The sequence below is a fragment of the Crocuta crocuta genome, unplaced genomic scaffold (assembly GCF_008692635.1).
Source record: "Crocuta crocuta isolate KB4526 unplaced genomic scaffold, BGI_CrCroc_1.0 scaffold270, whole genome shotgun sequence".
Classification (NCBI taxonomy): domain Eukaryota; kingdom Metazoa; phylum Chordata; class Mammalia; order Carnivora; family Hyaenidae; genus Crocuta; species Crocuta crocuta.
This window is the reverse complement of record NW_027527569.1, coordinates 3702559-3719151: the sequence shown is the minus strand read 5'-3', so window position 1 is coordinate 3719151 and position 16593 is coordinate 3702559. Positions and strand designations below refer to the sequence as shown.

General features: G+C 37.7%; 1 protein-coding gene across 1 annotated transcript in view; it reads left to right on the top strand.

The window, feature by feature from the left end:
* The window catches only part of CD109 (CD109 molecule), a 132832-nt gene that overhangs the window by 113836 nt on the left and 2403 nt on the right, over positions 1-16593 (top strand). Inside the window, exons 26-32 of the mRNA XM_077770293.1 lie at positions 1238-1403; positions 3172-3362; positions 4055-4210; positions 5253-5318; positions 8859-9001; positions 13016-13163; positions 14820-14922. Coding sequence (XP_077626419.1) covers positions 1238-1403; positions 3172-3362; positions 4055-4210; positions 5253-5318; positions 8859-9001; positions 13016-13163; positions 14820-14922 — 973 coding nt within the window. The remainder of the gene's footprint in view (positions 1-1237; positions 1404-3171; positions 3363-4054; positions 4211-5252; positions 5319-8858; positions 9002-13015; positions 13164-14819; positions 14923-16593) is intronic.

Below are 16593 nucleotides of genomic sequence, written 5' to 3'. Positions count from 1 at the left end.
TGGGGCTCACACTCACAACCCTGAGATCAAGAGGCATATGTTCCACTGACCAAGCCAACCAGATGCCCCTCTTCTGTCCATCTCTAATAGGATTATTTGTTTTTTGGGTGTTGAGTTGTATCATTTCTTCATATATTTTGGATACTAACCCTTTATCAGATATGTCATTTGCAAATATCTTCTACCATTCCATAGATGTGCCTGTTAGTTTTTGTTGATGGTTTCCTTTGCTGTGCAGAAGCTTTTTATTTTGGTGTAATCCCAGTAGTTTGTTTTTGCTTTTGTTTCTATTGCTTCAAGAGACATATCCAGAAAAGTTGCTATGGCCAGTGTCAAAGAGGTTATGCCTATGTTCTCTTCTAGGGCTTTTATGGTTTCAGGTCTCATATTTAGGCCTTTAATAAATTATGAATTTGTTTTTGTAAATGGTATAAGAAAGTGGCCCAGTTTCATTCTTTTGCATGTTGCTGTCCAGTTTTCCCAACACCATTTGTTGAAGAGACGATCTTTTTCTCATTGGATATCCTTTCCTGCTTTATTGAAGATTAATTGACTATGTAGTTGTGGGTTCCTTTCTGGATTTTCTATTCTGTTCTGTTGATATGTGTGTCTGTTTTTGTGCCAGTACAATACTGTTTTGATTACTACAGTTTCATAATATAACTTGAAGTCTGAAATTGTGATGCCTTCAGCTTTGCTTTTGTTTTTCAAGATTGTTTTGGCTATTCAGGGTCTTTGTGGTTCCATACAAATTTTAGGAGTGTTTATTTTAGCTCTGTGAAAAATTCTGATGGTATTTTGATAGAGACTGAATTAAATGTATATATTGTTTGGGTAGTATCAACATTTTAACAATATTTGTTCTCCCAATCCATTACCATGGAATGTCTTTCCATTTCTTTGTGTCATCTTCAATTTCTTTCATCAGTGTTTTATAGTTTTCAGAGTACAGGTCTTTCACCTGTTTGGTTAGGTTTATTCTTAGATATCTTATTGTTTTTGCTGCAATTATAAATGGGTTTGATTCCTTCATTTCTCTTTCAAAAGCAGTGTTATTTTCAAAATGAATAGCAAATCTTTAAATGTCTGTGACCATCATTGATTCCTACTGCCTAGAAAAGTTAGGTGCTTAACAGACACTGAAATTGCTTTTTGAACAAATGTTTGAAAATGCTCATTTAAATGTGTGGTAATGAGTTATTTTGAATAGTAAAATGTATGTTTTTTTTTTTTCAAGCCTAATATTGATGTTCAAGAGTCAATCAACTTTTTGGAGTCTGAATTTAATAGAGGAATTTCAGATAATTATACTCTAGCTCTTATAACTTATGCACTGTCATCTGTGGGGAGCCCTAAAGCCAAGGAAGCTTTGAATATGCTGACTCGGAGAGCAGAACAGGAAGGTAATGCATGGGGTTGTTTGAGATTGTTAGACTGCTATGCATTATGAAATATATAAATTATGTGAGAGGGTTTTGTAAGCCAGGTGTGAAGCTGATAACATTTATATCTTCTGAATGAGAAGAGGGGCACCTAGATGGCTCAGTGGGTTAAGCGTCCAACTTCAGCTCAGGTCATGATCTCATGGTTTGTGAATTCAAGCCCTGTATCAGGCTCTGTGCTGACAGCTTAGAGCCTGGAGCCTGCTTTGGATTCCGTGTCTCCCTCTCTCTCTACCCTTCCCCCACCTGTCCTCTGTCTCTGTCTCTCAAAAATAAATAAACATTAAAAAAATCTTTGAATGGGAAGAAAAATGAAATGCAGATGAGATCTGATGGGTCTGACATGGCTGCTTCTGCTCTCCCTGAGTTTTCAAGAGAATTTGGGACTTGGGTGTTTCCTTCTTTTAGATCTGTTCTGCTCTATGTCAGTTACCTTTTGGGTTCTCTGATACCATTTCTGGCTGGGTGGCCTTCAGTGGTCATTAGGACGTTGGATTGTGGAGAGACATGGGTTTGAATTCTGGTTTTACCACTTGCTTTTATGACTTTTAGTTTTTTCCCCTAACTATAAAATGGGAATAACTGCTAGCAAATGTTCAAAATTTGAACGAATATGCTAACTAATAGAAATGTAAATGCCAAAAAATGCTATTAAGTGAGTTGGATAACTTTTTGTTCTAAGGAGCTGCAACAGGACAAAAAGCACAGGTGTTGCTACTTCCCAAATGGGCTCTTTGGTCAGGGAACCAGGGAGTGGTGTGGATGTGTGGGAGAGACAGAGAGAGATAGGCAGATAGACAGACAGACATAGAAATGGGGATGGGTGGGCAAGAATAATTTTACATAATGTCTACTGATTCAAAGCCCTGTTAATTCAAGAAGGGATAATTGTAGAAAGTGCTTTCTACACTACACTACAGAAAGCGATTTCTAAGACTGTGAAAAATATCGCATATTGTTAGCAGTACCTTAGAATGAATTCTTACTATCTTTTTTGACTGTTGCAGTGCTGGGGATATATTATTACATAGAGATGGAAGTCCTTGACATTTCTTCTATGCTTGTTCAAGTGGTAGTTATTTCACATTCCACCTAAGTGTAATCATCTGAAGAGTAATATTTGAAAGGAGGTAGGGAGCACCAAGTAAGATGTTCCTCTGGGAGAAGCAGGGATATTTCTAGGAAGATTGTCGAGTTGGCCACGGTCCTTCATTTTTTTCTTGGGGCCTTGGATTTTGAACTTATAACACCAAATTTCAGATAATGAAAAAAAGGCGAGGTTTCCTAGAACATTAGAGCTGGTTAATGGCAGATTCCCAGAACGAGTTCTTTCTAATGTATCCTAAAATATTTTGGGAATGGCCTGGTCAGAAAAGTTATATACATTATCTTCTAGAGTATATGTTTTTCTTATATTTATAGCTGTTTAGTCTTGAGCCAAACATGTGGGATTTCTCTTGGGAAATTATTTTCATCAAAACATTCTCAAATATAAGCAAGAGGAAAAGGATGAAAGTTTAAAAGTTATGATACTTTAGAAAGTGACATATAAGTGCATGTTTATAAGTGTGTCTGTGTTTGCGAATACACATATATTTGCATGGCATAAATATGTACATATATATTTCCATATTTAGTCAGGTAGAACTTGGACCAGTGTAGGGATATTTAATGGTATAAAATGTATTTTTATTCAGTTGGTCAGATTATTACTACTTATCTTTTGCAGGAGACATGCAATTCTGGGTGTCTTCAGAGTCTAAACTTTCTGAATCCTGGCAACCACGCTCCCTGGATATTGAAATTGCGGCCTATGTGCTGCTCTCACACTTCCTGCAATATCAGGTTTCTGAGGGAATCCCGATTATGAAGTGGCTCAGCCGGCAAAGAAATAGCTTAGGAGGTTTTGCATCTACCCAGGTGAGTGATGATAGTTTTTAAGTTTTTTTATGTTTATTTATTTATTTTGAGAGAGAGACAGAGAGAGACAGAGAGAACACACATAAGCCTGGGAGGGGCAGAGAGAAGGAGAGACACAATCCCAAACAGGCTCCGCACCACCAGCTCAGAGCCTGATGTGGGGCTCCAGCTCATGAACATGAGGTCATGACCTGAGACGAGACCAAAAGTCGATGATTAACTGACTGTGCCACCCAGGTGCCCCATAGTTTTTAATTTGTTAAACTAATTAATAGTTTAAATATATATGTAATTTTAAAAGGAAGTATATGATTGCTTTTTTCATGACTTCATAAAATTGGCAATTAAAACATTTAGTACCTTAAGTCAAAGGTCTGGGTTACTCATTTTAATTTTTTCTCATCACTGATATAAACAACATATCTGATATGTATATGGAATAAATTAGTACCCCATTGTGTTGGTCGTCTTTCATCTATGGTAACTGATGCAGTAGATCAGTTTCAGTCAGCAGATACTTCCCAAGCTTCTCCTGAACTGTAGGTCAAGGACATTCAAAAATGAAGAAAGGAGAGCCCCATTCTCAAGAAAGGTGGATGAATGCATAGTGGGTGTCCTAAACATTACTTAATTTACTCTTTGGTGACCTTGATATATACTTATATGCACACATATTTTTCTTTCCTCAACAGGACACCATTGTAGCCTTGAAGGCCTTATCTGAATTTGCAGCTCTAATGAACACAGAAAGTACAAACATCCAAGTGATTGTGATGGGGCCCAGTTCACCAAGCCCTATAAAGTTTCACATTGACAGACAGAACCGGTTTCTCCTCCAGATGGCAGAGGTGTGGACAAGAGGGGTGGTTATTTAAAATTCCATGTAGATGATTCCTTATGCTGAAATGCTATTTTATTTCTATTCTGTTGACTTCAACAAAGACTTGTTCTAGAGCCGTGAAAAGGGACTGGGGGGAAGGAGTGTCCTCCTTTGGTTCAAGTGCTGAGCTGGGGAAGAAAGGAGGGGATGGGAACTTTGGAAAGATTTGGAAAAGGAGGAACCATGGGCTGTATCATATTGGGAAGAGAACGAACACACTTGTTGAGTTCCTATTCTTTGCAGGCACTGTGCCAAATTTCTTTACATGTGCTATTGCATTTACTTCTCAAACCAACACTAAGAAAGTAAGTACTTTCACCCCCATCATACACATGATAAAACTGAAGCTGAGAAAGAGGTTAAGTAATTTGTTCAAGATCATGTTGCTAGTAATAGTAGAGCTAGGATTTGAACCCATGATTTCAGACCATGTTGTTTTTTAGCTGTACCACATGTCCCCTTAGGAGAATTGATAGCACAGTAGTAGGATTCTTCCTTTGAGACGGAATAAAGGATTATCTTAGACCCTAACTTTACTCCTGTGGTTGATAGTGAGAGTGAGGGATGAAAGTGATAACTTCAAGGCTGGAAACTGAGGAAGAGGGGTGGTGGTAGAAGAGAAGGAATAGTGTTAATCATAATCAGTGGTCACGTGTCCGTGGGTTCACAGGAAGGCCAGAAGATTAGGTGCTGTCTAAGGAGACTGGAGGATGGAGAGGACTTTTGTTTCTTGTCATTTCTGCTTCAGAAGGGCAGCCCTGTCGGTAGCACTAATGTGCCCTCCCAGAGGGCAAAGGTGAGGGTGCCTGGAGAGTGTGCCCTTCATTTGCCTTCACGTCTCTTCCCTGATTAGCCCACAGCTTTTGACATGTGAGGCTGTGTGAAATTCTTAGAGCTTTCAGCAGATGACGCACACTCCTAGTGTGAGAGAACACTGATTTCTGGTGCTACGTTGCAGGACCTAGATATGGAATATTAACCTTATGCACCTTTTATTCACCTTTATTCAGCTTGTGGTGGTGCAGCCAATTGCAGTTAATGTTTCCGCAAGTGGTTTTGGATTTGCTATTTGTCAGGTAGGTAACAAGGTTTATTTTTATTCAGTTAAATATGTCTTGTTATAATAATTCTTTGGGGTACTGCTAAATCTTTAACTTAATGTATGAAATTCTTAAGGATTTGTTTCTGTGGACTTAGGCAATAAAAATAACTCTCTTTAATAAAAAGTATTAGAGATGTTACTACTAGTTAGTTGACAGTAACCAAATGGATCGATAATCCTGGAAAAATATTTCTTGAGTATCATATACTTTTTGAGGCTATGATTAAGTTCTTCCAATGTGATTCATGTGACTTGTTGGGAACTCCCATCTTTTTTGTGAAAATACAGCTCAGAAATTGTAATGCTGGGAGAGTTTCTACTATGACTCGATAAATAAATATGATAAATTTTAAATTTTACCTGTAACTTTTTAATATTCACCTAAAAACGTAAAGGTCAACATGATATTACAAGGAATTGACTTGAAGATAGGACATGTGCCCCTTTAATGGAAAATCATATATAATAGTAAATCAAACAATTAGAGCATGATAGGTTCAGTGTTTTGTTATAAGAGTAAAATCCAAAGAAACTTACCCTTAATGGTGTAGTGGAGCTGAGATAAAATTGAAGAGTATATAAAATCCTGAATGGGATAGTTATTACAGTACATAATACATTGAAAATTATAGGGACTTGACATAATCTTATTGGAAACCAAAAACAGTATGTGATGGGACCAAAAATCATTATGTGTTTGTTTAGAATATACACACCAAACAAACCCCGAAAGATTTACTGAGAATGTTAAAAAAATGGCTATAATAGAGAAAAGGTACTTTTCTAAAAACCATGCAAGTATTATAGTTGAAAGTACAGGTATACTTGCTAAGTAGGGCAGATAAAATTATTTCCATGTAATTCTAAGATTATTTTGTATGATATTCAAAACACAGTAGTAAATGTCTTAAAAATCGAGGAAAAATGATCACAGTTAAAAGGAACAGAACCCAAGAAAAAGGGTAGGAAGAGAAAGGGTGAATGATTTAAATTTGTCTTTACTAACAAAGGCCATGTGAAAATTTTCATTCTCAAGCTGTTTTTCAATGCAAACAGCAATCTAAAAGTAAATACACAGGCTATTTTAGATACAGTTGCAACTATATGTATTTAAGTCACCAAATTGGTTGGAATTCATTCTTGATAAACCAAATGTAGACAAATTACTGAAGCCGAATGAGTTTCACTTGAGTCTTGAAGGAACAGAGCAGTAAATGTGGTACCTGCTGGGGCACCTGGGTGGCTTAGTCAGTTAAGTATTCGACTTCAGCTCAGGTCATGATCTCGTTGGTTTGTGGACTTGAGCCCTGCATCAGGTTCTGTGCTGACACATCAGAACCTGGATCCTGCTTCAGATTCTGTTTCTCCCTCTCGCTCTGCTCCTCCTCTGCTCATGCTGTGTCTCTCTCTGTCTCTCAAAAATGAATAAATGTTAAAAAAAATTTTAAAAGATGTGATACATGCTGTTCAGAACACTCACTATTCCAAATCTGTGTCAACATTCAGAAAACCGATAGGCACTTCTCATGATGGAGAAACTAACTGCAAAAAATAGTTTCTGGTCACCCAGAAATAGTTATTGAGATATCTTTCAGTTGATATTTTTGTAAGCACTGTGGCTACAGAAAGGCAAAGAAACCTTTCAGGTTTGCAGTAAGTGTTAACATCTTTGAAGTACCAAAATGCTAAGCTGTTGGAAATAAACTGCAAGACGTCTCATAGTTTTTGTAGGTCAAACATGGACCCTAATACTAAGTTATAGATAAGTATTAATTATGACCCAGAGAACACATTTAGGAGGTTTTGTTTGTTTCCTGCTCACGTTGGTCTCTAATGACAATTGCATGCCCCTGGAATGGGGATGATGGAAATAACAGACACCATCTCTCCAATTTTATGAAAACATTCTTCAGCTCCTCTAAGAATATTCTAAAATTTTAATTGTGGTTCCAGAAAGAGTTAGAGAACATCCAGAGGGAGATAACCAGAATGATCAAGGGAATGAAGCTAACTATAGCAGAATAAAAAGTCAGAAATCTTAGGTTTGAAAGATGAAGGCTTAGAAGAGTTTTTAAAGTGTGAAAATCGGGGCGCCTGGGTGGCTTAGTCGGTTGAGCGTCCGACTTTCGCTTAGGTCATGATCTCGCGGTTCGTGGGTTTGAGCCCCGCGTCGGGCTCTGTGTTGACTGCCAGCTCAGAGCCTGGAGCCTGTTTCAGTCTGTGACTCCCTCTCTCTCTGACCCTCCCCTGCTCACACTGTCTCTCTCTATCTCTCCTAGAAATAAATAAATAAATAAATAAAACATTTAAAAAAAAATAAAAATAAAGGTGAAAATCAGGGGCACTTGGGTGGCTCCGTCAGTCACTTAAGTGTCTGGCTCTTGGTTTTGGCTCAGGTCATGATCTCATAGTTCATGGATTCAAGCCTTGTGTCAGGCTCCTTTGCTGACAGTGCAGAGCCTGTTTGGGATTCTTTCTTTTTCTCCTCTATCTTTGCCCCTCCCCTGCTCACGCACATGCTCATGCTCCCTCTCTTTCTCTCAAAATAAAGAAATAAAACTTAAAAAATTTAAAATGTGAAAATCTACAGTGGGTACTAGGTATTTACTTCTGAGGTGTGTGTGTGTGTGTGTGTGTGCGTGCACCCGTGCATGTGTGACTTAAGTATAAGAAAATACAATATTAAATAGCAACAGTATGGCTTATGAACTGTGGTATCAAAAAAGGTGGAAGAGGTACACAATTGAAGTAGATTCCAACTCAACGTGGCATGAGGCAGGTGTAGGATATTTTGAGAATATTCTAGAGTTTCTGATCTTAGGAACTCTTTGGGAAAAAAAAAACCCAAAAACAAAACCCCCAAAAGACTTGTCTTCACACTTGCCCAGTGTCCGCCCAGCACCTTTCACACTAGTGGTAGGCACAGAGTATTTGCTGAAAAAAGACCACATTGTCTTGAAATCCATTAATTATTTTATCATCTTTGAAAAATGTTATATGATCAAAAAGAATGCTGAGCAATTGAACAAGTTTCTGTTCAACCAGGGCTCTTGAATGTTTGACTTTTACTTTATCTCACTGAGAGTTTCTAAGGTTCCTGTTTGTGAAAAATGACACCAGTTGGGCAGCAGAACTTAGAAATTAGTGGATGCTCTCAAGAAAGAGATAGGCTGTCGTTTCACTTCTTTTCCTAAAGGGAATGTTTTAAATGCTTTGAAAAGAAAAAAAGCCATACTCATGAATATCATGAAGGTCTATACTTGTTTTGGAGGATTAACTAACAATTTCCTCAATTTTCAAAATCATTGCTTATAAGCTTTTATAACATTTGTTAATATTAATACTTTGTTAGCTAGTAAAACTAGTTTTTTTTTCTCCGTTGATGATTACAATTCTAGTTGGGTTTATCCCAAAGAGAATCATCACCTGATATTGAGAATACATAATGATGGTAATTTTTTGCTAAGAATTGATTACTAATTTAGTATTTATGCTGATTTATTATTTATTGCAGCTTAATGTTATTTATAATGTGAAAGATTCAGGTTCCTCAAGAAGACGAAGATCTGTTCAAGACCAAGAAGCCTTTGATTTAGATGTTGCTGTAAAAGACAATAAAGATGATATCAATCACTTGAATCTGAATGTGTGTACAAGGTTGGTATCTCTTAAGTCCTTTCTGTTTAAAAAAGAATAGATTTGAAGTTTTAATTATATATATGTAGTTATCTAACTATATCAACATAAGGAGTTACATTTAACAAAGATTTCAGTTATGATTACACTTCCAATTACAAATTGGAAATCCTGTTGAATTGTATTTAAGTATTTCTCAATGTGTCCAAAATTATTTACAAGTCATCCTTGTATTTAAAACAAATCTGAATAGAAAAATTTAATAAAATATAGGTCTACTTTAACAAAACTTTAAATGAACCAATCATATTTAAACTCTAAAATCAGTTATTTCTTGGCTACTCGTAATTTTGTCAAATAATTATACGAGGCTCATATTTAACCTTTAGTGTTAGGCTTTTATTCCGAGACTTCATAAGAATATGCAAGTTTAATGAAGAGAATAGTTTATTTAGACACTGAAAATCTGACAGTTTAGAACATCCTCACCTTGGATAAATAGGCACTTTTAGCTTCTAGGAGTACTTAATAAGGTGATTCTTAAATTTGCTCTGTTTCCAAAGCATCTGAAGATCTTGCCAAAAAGAAAAGGGGTTCCCAGGGCACTTGGGCAGTTCAGTCTTTTAAGCGTCTGACTTCGGCTCAGGTCATGATCTCACAGTTCGTGGGTTTGAGCCCCGCATCGGACTCTGTGCTCACAGCTAGCTCAGAGCCTGGAGCCTGTTTCAGATTCTGTGTCTCCCTCTCTCTCTGACCCTCCCCTGCTCTCTCTGTCTATCAGAAATAAATAAAACATTAAAAAAAAAAGGAAAGGGGTTCCTACTCACAGACTTCACAGATTCAGTCTGTGAGCTGTCTTCTTCAGCTTTCTTGGTCATTCTAATGCACACACAAGTTTGAGAGAAAATCCTTTAGAAGGTTCTTGAATCAAGAGACACTACAGTTTCTTCCTGGTCAGTCCTCTTAACCCTGTAGCATTGGGTGTTACGTGGGGAGTTACTGCAAAGATGCACTGATACTGAGGAGCTGCCGTTTGCTCTTTTTAAATACCCTATAGTGGTCTGGTTGAACTTAGTTTGCTGTTGGGCTGGAAATCACTGATGTGGTCCTGAGCTGCCAAATGCTTTTCAGGATCATCTCTGAGTGTTTCCCCGGGTGGCTAACCTGTTTAGCCATTTCTTGTAGAGTCCAGTCTCCTTCATTACTGCTACTAGAAAATGAAGAAAGTGAAAAATGAAATTAATCAAGAATCACCCCTAAACACAGAGTTGCCCACTGAAAGGGCATCCAGGTTGAACTTGTTATAATCTACAGGCACAAGGCTGGTACACTGCAGGCATTCTGGTACAGATATACTGTCTTGGGCCTTCATGTTCATGATATGGGTATAAATGTCACATTCCTTCACTTACTGGGCATTTTGGACCAGCCGGAGGGGGATATCAGAATTTCTTCAGTGCCTTCCTGTTTAGCTAAGAAGAGAGCAGGACTCCTGTTATTCTTTTATTTTTTAAATTTTTAAAAAATGTTTTATTTATTTCTGAGAGAGAGAGAGAAACAGTGTGAGCAGGGGAGGGTCACAAAGAGGGAGCCACAGAATCTGAAGCAGGCTCCAGGCTCTGGGGTGTTAGCACAGAGCCCGATGCGGGGCTCGAACCCACAAACCATGAGATCATGACCTGAGCCAAAGTTGGACGCTGAACTGACTGAGCTACCCAGGCGCCCCTAGGACTCCTGTTATTCTTTACAAAGCTTGTGATTGGGTTCTTTCCCAGAATAGCAGCATCAGGTTTTTATTATTATTATTGTAAGTAGTAATAACCTACATTTATTACAGATTTACATGCCAGATATTATACCAAGCACTTTTACATGCATCTCATTTAATTTTTACAATAACTATAAAGCAGGTGGTATTATTAATCCTGCTTTTCTCATTCATTCACTCATCATTCATTCATTCTTCATTCATTCATTCATTCATTCATTCAGTAAATATCATTTGAGTCTCCATTATGTGCCAAACATTGTATTAGGTGTTGGAATATAATGGCGATTTAAAAAAGACACAGGCCCTATCTTCATGGAACTTACTGTTTGGAGGAGAGACAGAAATTAATAAAAATAAATATAAGTAAGTTTAAAATTCTAGTTTTGAAATGGTCGAAGAAGAATAGTCTTTGGAGCCATGAGAGTAATTTTACCTGTTAGGAGGTCACTTGAAGAAGCAGATGAGGAAAATTAGGTGAAACTAAGATTCAGATCATGATGGGGCCTTTTTACTTATCAGGGCTCATGAAAGCATGCAGGATTCCAGATCTTAACCTATCATCAGATAGGTTAAGGAATCAGATGGGTAACAGACTTTAATAGATAGAGGATATATATATCTATCCCCTCACTTTTTTTGGAGAAGCTGGAGGAGGGAACTGTTTTCATGTGAAAGTAGGGATTGGTTTTATAAATAGGATTTGGATGCTGCTACTAGTTTTCTGAGAAAAATCTCATATGAAATACAAATATTTTCAGTGAAAATTCTCAGTGGCACTTAATAAAAAGAAACACTGATATTTCAGGCACTTGATTCCCATCAGTAGGGTCCAAGCTCTTACTCATCTCAGGCAAGTTTTTCTGTGTATGGCATGGTAATTTAACAAGTTTTGCCCTAGGCCGGTAGAAAGACCAGGTCAACCAGGGCACTCTTGATGGTGTGCTGAAAGTCATCGTATGTAAGCAGATTGGCCATTCTTCTCATCTCTAATGTTTGCTTAGATACAAACACCTCTAGCTGCAATGCGCTTGTTTTCAATAGCATCCCTTCTGGCTGCGTGCATCGCCCCACAGATGGTTTCACTTGTTTGGGACTGCTGAGCCAGCTGTCGTCAGCAGTTGTAACTGTATGGCTTTTCCATCAGCCATGTTTGGCAGCCATCGGTTTGCTGCTCTAAAAAGCAAGACTCTCTACCAGCCCTTCTTGCCTTTTGCCTTCTGAAAGGACAACAGGAACTCACTTAACAATGATCCTTTCATGTTGGAGACAAACTCCTCTCCATAACCACACTGGGCTCTTTCTGCTCCAAACAAAAGAGCTCTTGCCACCTATTCATTTTAGAAAACTATTTATTTTACAGGAGACAAAACGTTGTTGGTGCCCAGATCCGTTGATGCTCACATTGTGTACAACAGGATGAGAGAACAATGTAGTGTAACAAAACTTTCCGAGGCTTGTAATTCTCACCAGGTGGCCAGAGAAAACACAAAACATGCTCCAAGTATGTGGGAGAACAAAGAGGACTCTCCCTACTGGTCATTTTCTAAAACCAGATGAAGAGAAGATTGCTAAAGACTTGGCGGTGGTCTACTGCTAAGCGGTCAAGTTTTCAGTTTCTTTTTCAGTTCCTGGCTTTCAGCTGCAAAGCTTAGTGCTGTCAACTTCTGAGAAAATGAAAAATGTAATTCAGCTTGGAGTCACCCCTAGAGCACAGAGTTGCCTAGTGAAAGGGCATCCAGCTTGAACTTGTTATAATCTACAGGCACAAGGCTGGTACACTGCAGGCATTTCGTGTCAAATGAACACATTTTTAAATTATTATTCCTCCTATGGTTGAAAATTATAGAATCTCATACCTATAAGGAAAGGATTATGGGTTTTACAACTTCAGTGGTTCTTACTTCAACTAAACAGTAAACATTTGGAATAACACTTGGCAGTTTTATTTTATTTTTTAAAATTTTTAACGTTTATTTATTTTTGAGAGAGAGGGAGAGACAGAATGCGAGGGCCAGAGGGGCAGAGAGGGAGGGAGACACAGAGTCTGAAGCAGGATCCAGGCTCTGAGCTGTCAACACAGAGCCCGACGTGAGGCTCGAATCCATGAACTGTGAGATCATGACCTGAGCTGATGTCAGATGCTTAACTAACTGAGCCGCCCAGGTGCCCCAGCAGTTTTAACTTTTATCTGAAGACAGTTTGCCAATGGCTTTAGGTTTTTCCTAAAGAGTTTTCTTCATTTCATCCTTTCCTCTTTGATTTAGGTTTTTGGGCCCAGCTAGAAGTGGCATGGCCCTTATGGAAGTGAATCTGCTCAGTGGTTTTACTGTGCCTTCAGATGCAATTCCTCTGAGTGAGACAGTGAAGAAAGTGGAACACGATCATGGGAAACTCAACCTATATTTAGATTCTGTAAGTAGTGAAACCCAAGGTTCGTATAGGTGACCAGCAACAAGGCTGCCGTTTATTGGGTTCGAAAGTCTGCCTTGCCTTGCGCGTGTTTCCTTTGTCATTTGAGCTTTTTGTGTCCCTGAATGACTCTAATATGGCAATCACATATTTGTCCCTGCTCAACAGGCATCACTATAAAATCAATTTAAAGAGAATACTGTTAATGACAAGCCTGAGGATAGTCTTGTTAACTAAGCCATTATTTCATGCCAGATGTAAACTCTGTAGAAGTTGTCACATTATAATTTCAAAAATTCAATCCTGTTCTCAGTTTGAGAACCTTTCTGCCTCAGGGAATTGCTAAAATTATCAGTTTCAGCGCTGATGATGAAAGCTTTAATTATAAGTTTTAAAATGCTTTCACGAAGCTTTTAATAAATCCCAAAAGGACTAATATTCCTGCATTGAATATACAGGTGCTTACATCCTAGAAAAATATTCTCAGAGGTTTGGTCTTCAGGCAAATAATTATATACTTTTCATATAGTCTTCTCGTTGTATGAAAATTACTGATTCAAGAATAAGGTGTATAAAATACGTGAGAGAAATGTAAGAATTCAAAACAGTATTTGTATCTTAAAACTGCTGGCGTGTAATTTATTCTTTTCTTCTAATATCTACATGAAACTCCCGTTCAATTGCACTTGAGTTCTAAGTGTTCTTATAATATCATGTTACAAGGAGGGAATGTCTATGTTTCTTATTCCAGGTTTTCCAAGTATGAATCTGTAATACATTGCTTTAGCTGTATATATATATATACACATTAAAAAAGCTAGTTCTCATTTGTTTTAGGCCTTCAAAAACAACTCTGGTTAAAACCCTGTTAAAACTCATCCAAAGTCTCTAGCTTCTTTTTCTGTTCGGGAATTTTCATAAATTACATCCTGTTTGAAAAGCATGGGCTTGATTTGGGACATGAAAGATAAGTTTAAGGTTTTTATTTAATAATGTAATTGGTTTTAGTGTTTGTCTCATATCTGTGATGTACTTGTTTAAGGGTTGAGTGTCCAGTATGTTCTGACTGATTAATTGACTTGTCCATTGGCAAGTAATGGAATATTTGAAGGAATTTATCAATTTCAGATTCCTTTAATAATATTGGTTGCCAAATTGAAATAAACGGTCCCTCCAGGAGGCAAGGAGCTGGCCTTTTATATGCCATGTCCGTGTTTGGTTGTGGGATGCACAACCCCCACCCGCAGTTACCTCACTTACTGGTGAGGTTGTTCCCATGTGCTGAGGGCAATTCTTCAGAGAAGGGGGCTGCTGTGAACCATTAGCTGTAACCTAGGGGGTGTGTTGCCTGAGATGGGGATTGGGTGAGGCGCCAGGGCCCAGGAGCATGCGTCCTTGGACGTGCTGCTTTACCCCTCGGACTCTGAGTATCTCTTTCGGCAAAATGGAAATGTGAACAAGACCTATCTTGTAAGAATTGTTTCATGAGTTAAATGAGATAATTTATTATAAACTGCTTACCATATAGTACCGGGCACCCAGAAATCCTCCCTAAATGTTAGTTTCTGTTTCTTAAGAGCATAAGAAAAAGGAATGTCTTTTGCTTTATCATGAACACATAGTCTGCCTCCCCCTTAAGAGTCTTCTGTATTTTTCAAGGTAAATGAAACCCAGTTGTGTGTTGATATTCCTGCTGTGAGAAACTTTAAAGTTTCAAATACACAAGATGCTTTGGTGTCCATAGTGGATTACTATGAACCAAGTAAGTGTGTTCTAGAGTTCCTAATACTTTAGAAGTGAAGCAAGCATTCATTCATGTATTCATGCATTTATTTGAAGCAGCTGCCTATTTTGCGTGTGTTGGGGGAGGGTTGTTGGGGAGAGCATAAGAGGTGGAGTGCAGGGGGTGAGCTTTCCATTTAAATGAAGACAATTGATAGTTTACAAAGGTCACATGATCCCATTTAGCAGATGAATATTAAAAAGTGCTGGTTTGCTCAGAATTTTAGGTGTTTTCTCATGTAATAGGTTTTAACTCACAATTACAAAATTTACAAAGAAAAACTGAAATAACCAAGAGCCCAGTTATGTGTGGTTTCCAAGGTTTTGCTTCTGTTCTTAGCATCCCCTCCATATGTTTTCTGTTTTAAAATGGGATTTCTTCAGGAGAGAACATGAGCCTCTTTTGCATATAAAATCCTGGGATGGGTTTAGCTGTTTCTTCATTCAGGGAGTCTGTTGTTTTGCTAACATTTATACATTATATCAGATTTTTTTTAGCATATCACGAAAAATATAGTCTGTTTGGAAAATAACTTGAGCTTCTTTGGTTTTACTGTTAAGTTCTTACTTTAGAAAATGTTAAAAATTTAGGATGTGAAAGTAGAGATCTGGTTTGTAGATTACCCAGGTTAGTTAGGACTACTGTACACTCAGTCACAGAGTGACGCTTTGTGAGTGTGTGATCTCTAATGGTGATGAGTCTTATTCTGCAGTGAGCTCCCCTGATGGCTCAGAATCCTCACAATGCAGGAGAATTGCGAACATTTTCACATGTCAGGTACTTGTAGATAATTTCACTCTAAAGAAAAATGAACTTGTTCACATCATTAGTGGTGTTCGGTGGAGTACCATTGAAGACTAAGGTTAAGAACACCAGTTCTTTCCCCTTCTAAGCCGACAAGCCAGTTCTTCTCATCTTTCGCCCCCTGGGAGAGTTGGGGAGGAGCATTTGCCCAGGTTCTTGTGGGAGACACTGACGCCAGTACTTCTTTTCTGGTGGAAAGGTGGGATTCCCTGCGGAGACTCAATGGTTGTCCCAGCTTTGTCATTTACACTAGTTGCAAAACTCTCCAATGGATATTTCTTCAGTGATTGGAGAATATTTTAAACATTTAAGAAACAAAAAAGATTCGGTCTGCGTACACTTTTTTTTGTGAAAGGCAACTTATTTATGAGGGCGACATTCTCAAGTGAAACTATGGGAAAGGTCAGAAATAATAGAAACCTACCAATCCATTTTTGAAGATCCTAAAATTAAAAATATATAATATTAAAAACATTAAAAATAAGACAATATTAAAATTATGAAGAAATTTGAAAATAGAATGTGTTTTTAAAAATAAAAATCATTTATGTTATATAGTAAGTTTACTTTAGTGCTGTAGGAACTTTTTTTTCTGTTAATATTAGCTTGTACTATGAAATTTACCCAAGCTGAAGAGTTTTTAGATACTATATGCTCAACATTTTATTTATTTATTTTCAAGATTTTACTTTTAAGTAATCTCTATACCCAATGTGGAGCTTAAACTCACAACTCCAAGATCAAGGGTCACATGCTCTACCAACTGAGCCAGGCAAGCGCCCCTAAGCTCAACATTTTATTTATTTATTAAAAAAATTTTTTAATGTTTATTTATTTTTCAGAGAG